General features: G+C 41.8%; 1 protein-coding gene across 1 annotated transcript; it reads right to left on the bottom strand.

Moving 5' to 3' along the window:
• Positions 1 to 1,266: 1,266 nt before the first annotated feature.
• Positions 1,267 to 2,220, bottom strand: LOC138249375 (olfactory receptor 56B34-like). Its single transcript, XM_069203335.1, has one exon. It carries the CDS (start codon positions 2,218 to 2,220, stop codon positions 1,267 to 1,269), a length of 954 nt encoding a protein of 317 aa, XP_069059436.1.
• Positions 2,221 to 4,675: the final 2,455 nt, after the last annotated feature.

The raw sequence follows: 4,675 nt of genomic DNA, 5'->3' as shown, positions 1-4,675 counted from the left end.
CATATTTCATTCCCTATACACAATCCTCACTCAGAGCCCAATTTAATTGTAGCCAGAGACTTTCGTTATCATGAAAATACACAAAGTGGGTAGGGTGAAGCCCTCAAACGTTTGCCCCCTTTGGTTAGGGAATCCTCAGGAGTCATTTGCACCCAGTAGCCCCTAACAAGCATAAATGCTACACCTCCAGATGCTCACATGAGATCTCTTCTAGACCTGAGGAAGATCAGAAGAGGACTGAACTTGCTGTTTGCAACCTGAGCAGAACCTGGAGGGCTAGATCTACTCTCTTTCTAGTACCCAGGACACATACGTGGACTTCTTGTGTCATTAGGCTGAGCTCCTCTTAAAGATGCAAGGACACAATCCAGCTACTAGAGGCCTTTTCCTGCAACTTTCTAGCTGTCCAGTAGTAACTGGACCTGGACTGGAGTCTACTGTTTGCCTCTGCCTTTAATACTGTGAGTATTTAAATGCCTGTCCTGAGGCTATGTGGCTTTAGATTGGGACTTGAAGAACTAAAGTCAAAAGATAAAATTGTTGACCATTATCAACCCGGTTAGTGTATCTGGCCGAGGTCAGTGCCAAATGGCACCTAGGTCCTATTCTACCACGACCATTGAGTGTCTAGTGCATTTTGTTCTTCTTTGTTCTCTGTGGGATTTTGTCCATGTGGCATTGTTTTGTTTGTTGAATTGTACCCTATTTTTCAAATTTGTCTTGGGTTTTTCATTGTTTTGCATTTTAACTTTGTTACTGTTTTAGTACTGCATACATATTTTACAGATTACCTTCATGTTAAGTCAGTATACTCTGTGCCATAATTACCAAGATGTTGAGCTCAGGTTTATTTAGTAACTTTAGTAGTTTTCCCTGACAAGGATTGTTATTCTTTCTTAAGGTGGGTATTTATATCCCTTACCTTGTAACCCAGTTTCTTACAACATTGATCCAGAAGGTGCACATTTTTGGTTTGCAAACAGGAGTAGTATACAAGACGTTTATCTGTCTTTCCTGAAATAATATTTACAAATGTTTCTATGATGGAAAACATCCTACAGAGCGTTTGTTAGTGCTTGCAGAATGGTGCATTTATAGGTGCTTTTGCATTGTGGTGGACCTACCCTTTTCATCCATCTCCTATCCTTCATTTTGGAAATGGAGCAGATTTTCTTAATGGAATATTTGTACAAATCTGGATGAGAATTCCTTGTATGAAAATCCTTTATATTTGAAGATCAAGCCTTTCATGCTCAAAATTCTAACCTAGTTAGGGGAACAAGTTGGGTTGCTAAAAATATTTCTGAAACCTTGGATAATATTTTTAGACCTGAATCCATAAACTAAAGGATTTAAGGTTGGTGGTACACAAAAGTGTAGCGTATTGAGCAGGACTGTACTTTCAGAAGTGGCATTGCCAGAAGTAGTATTGATTGCTATCACAATTGCAATTGAATAGAAAAAAAATATAATTATAAAATGGGATGTGCAAGTGCTGAGAGCCTTTTCAGTGGCTCCTCTTTCATGGAGCTTCAATGCTGCCCTGAGGATCAGGCAGTAGGACAGGAAAATCACAGTTAAGTCTGACCCTATGATTAAGCTAGCAATGCCAAGTTGGTATGTTGTAGGGACCCTGATGTCATTGCATGCAAGTCTGGCTACAGACAAAACGGAACACATAAAGTGCTTAATAACATAATTAGAACAATAGATCAATTGAGCAGTGAAGACTGGCACAGGTATAGTTAGGAGAAGTGACCGAAGGGAAATCACTGCCATGGTGCTTACCACAAACCTATCAGTGAGAACTGAAGCATACCTTAGTGGAGTGCAGATGGCAACATAGCGGTCAAAAGCCATAAGCACAAATATGCCTGATTCTATTGTAGCCAAACAGTGAATAAAGAACATTTGTATGAAGCATCCTGGTAGAGTAATGGTCTTGGCATCAAACCAAAGGATGGCAAGAATTTTGGGTGTGGTGACCAGGCAGAGAACTAGGTCAGATACAGAGAGCATGGAGAGGAAATAGTACATGGGCTCATGAAGCCTCTGTTCCCTGTATATTATTAAAGTAAGAAAGATATTGGCTACTACACCTAAAATAAGTAGCAGAGCCAAAACAATAGAAAGCAAATTCTGCCAAGCCTGCACCCATCGGAGAGTGGCAAAGACAAATATAGTGACATTTGTGAAGGAGGAGTTGGTGGTCACTGTCATCATTCACACCAGTGCAGTTTTAAACACCCTGCAAAGAAAAAAGGAAACAATTAATATTTACTTACTATACATAAAATTGAATTACAAGGCAATATCCTGTCTCAATTGAAAATCACATCTCCAAACAAATTCTGTATACATACAGGGCCCGATTCACAATGGTAAATTTATACTTTTGAGAAAGTTTACTATGTTTTGGTATTCACAAAGACATTTACGAGCCGTATCTTCATGATTTGAGAATCTTCATACTCGGGCAGCGTCTTGTCAGTCAGGGTGGAGGCTCTGCACTCCTGGTGAAGGCTCCACATGGCAGAGAAGTTGAGAACTATGTATGGCAAATTAACTAGTTAATACATCACACACCTGAAATCAGTTAATGACACCTGAAAAACTTTACATTTCAACCATATAAAACAACCAAAAACCAAAACTCTGCTTCTTCCAACCTCATTTCACTACCTGGCTGCTCCTTTTGATCTCTGGCTACTCCTTGGACTACCTAGCTGCTCACTTTGCTACCTGCTTGTTCCTTTTGCTACCCACTTGCTCTCTTGCCATTTCCTTCACAAGATGGTGTCTTGGTTGAGGAAGAAGAGACGTTTCACGGACGAGGAGACAGAAAAAAATGTCTGATTTATAGTGGCAATCTTAAAAAAATGACATTGGCTGCCCCCATATATTACTAGTCTGAACATAAGGCAGCCTCATGGCTGCTGTAGGTAATAAAGTCAATGTAGTGGGGGAGTATATTGGACCATGTGTGATGTTAAAAAAAGTGGCAGGATGAGAGAAGACAGGTGAAGGAGAAGCTCATTAGGACAGAGGTGGCTAGAGGTCTGCCTGGAGGACAAACTGGATGCCATCTCTGTCTCACCCCACATGAGAAGGAAGTCCTCTCCATTATCCATCTATTAAATTGCTGCCTGCTACAGATGACCATAGTGTGGTGCCAAATAACACATTGAACATCAGCATGAGGATAAGAGTTTCCTTTGTAACATTTGTGACTAGAGAAGAGACTCCATGCATCTTCTTTACGTTATTGTAAATTGTACTCATATGTTTTTTTAAATTTCTCTACAATACTACAAGTTCCAAAGTTCTCTGCAAAGCAAAAACAAAGTTCCTTGCTCATCTTGTTTGAAATTTGTCGATCTTTTACCTGTGAACTGACATATCAATTATAAATAGTTCATTGAATTTTCCATGGTTGAGTTTCCATCATACCCAAATTGTTAATGTTTACTACATAGCCATGTTCATTTCTGAAAATCTGTTTGTCATAGTCTATATTCATTTTCTGTGTGTTGTAGTGAGACCCTCTTGGACTTTGGTTTGTTACCGTTTTTAGTTTCATTTTAGCTCTGTTTATTACTTTATCTTTTACATGTTTTAGCTGCATTGCTTTTTAGTTGTGACAATGTAGGAAAGTACCATCTTGCCTGGCATGTTACCCCAATTTTCACTGTATGTATGTTTGTTTTTGCCTATGTGTCAGGCAGGACCCCAGTGCTCATAATGTATGCCCTGTATGTGTTCCCTGTGTGGTGCCTAACTGTATAATTGAGGCTCTGCTAACCAGAACCTCAGTGTTTATGCTCTCTCTGCTTTTAAAATTGTCACTGCAGGCTAGTGACTAATTTTAAAAATTCTCATTGGCACACTGGAACACACTTATAATTCCCTTGTATATGGTACCTAGGTACCCAGGGTATTGGGGTTCGAGGAGATCCCTATGGGGTGCAGCATTTCTTTTGCCACCCATAGGGAGCTCAGACAATTCTCACTCAGGACTGCCACTGCAGCGTCCACGTTATTTCACAGCCATTTTCACTGCACTTAGAAGTCACCTATATGTCTAACCCTCACTTGGTGAAGGTTAGGTGCCAAGTTACTTAGTGTGTGGGCACCCTGGCACTAGCCAAGGTGCTCCCACATTATTTAGGGCAAATTCCCCAGACTTTGTGAGTGCGGGGACACCATTACACATGTGCACTACATATAGGTCAATACCTATATGTACCGTCACCATGGTAACTCCGAACATGGCCATGCAACACGTGTAGGATCATGGGACAATTCCATGCATCCCCGGGTCTCTAGCACAGAACCCGGGGACTGCCAAACTTGCTTTCCGGGGTCTCCACTGCAGCTGCTGCTGCTGCCAACCCCTCAGATAGGTTACTGCCCCCCTGGGGCATGGGCAGCCTGGTCCCAGGAAGGCAGAACAAAGAATTTCCTCTGAGAGAGGGTGTTACACCCTCTCCCTTTGGAAATAGGTGTGAAGGGCTGGGGAGGAGTAGCCTCCCCCATCCTCTGGAAATGTTTGATGGGCACAGATGGTGCCCTCTCTGCATAAGTCAGTCTACACTGGTTCAGGGATCCCCCAGCCCTGCTCTGGCACGAAACTGGACAAAGGAAAGGGGCCTGGCCATTCCCTTGACCTGCACCT

This window comes from Pleurodeles waltl, chromosome 8, assembly GCF_031143425.1.
Source record: "Pleurodeles waltl isolate 20211129_DDA chromosome 8, aPleWal1.hap1.20221129, whole genome shotgun sequence".
Classification (NCBI taxonomy): Eukaryota; Metazoa; Chordata; class Amphibia; order Caudata; family Salamandridae; genus Pleurodeles; species Pleurodeles waltl.
The sequence above is the reverse complement of the archived record's forward strand: the minus strand, read 5'-3'. Positions and strand labels throughout refer to the sequence as shown.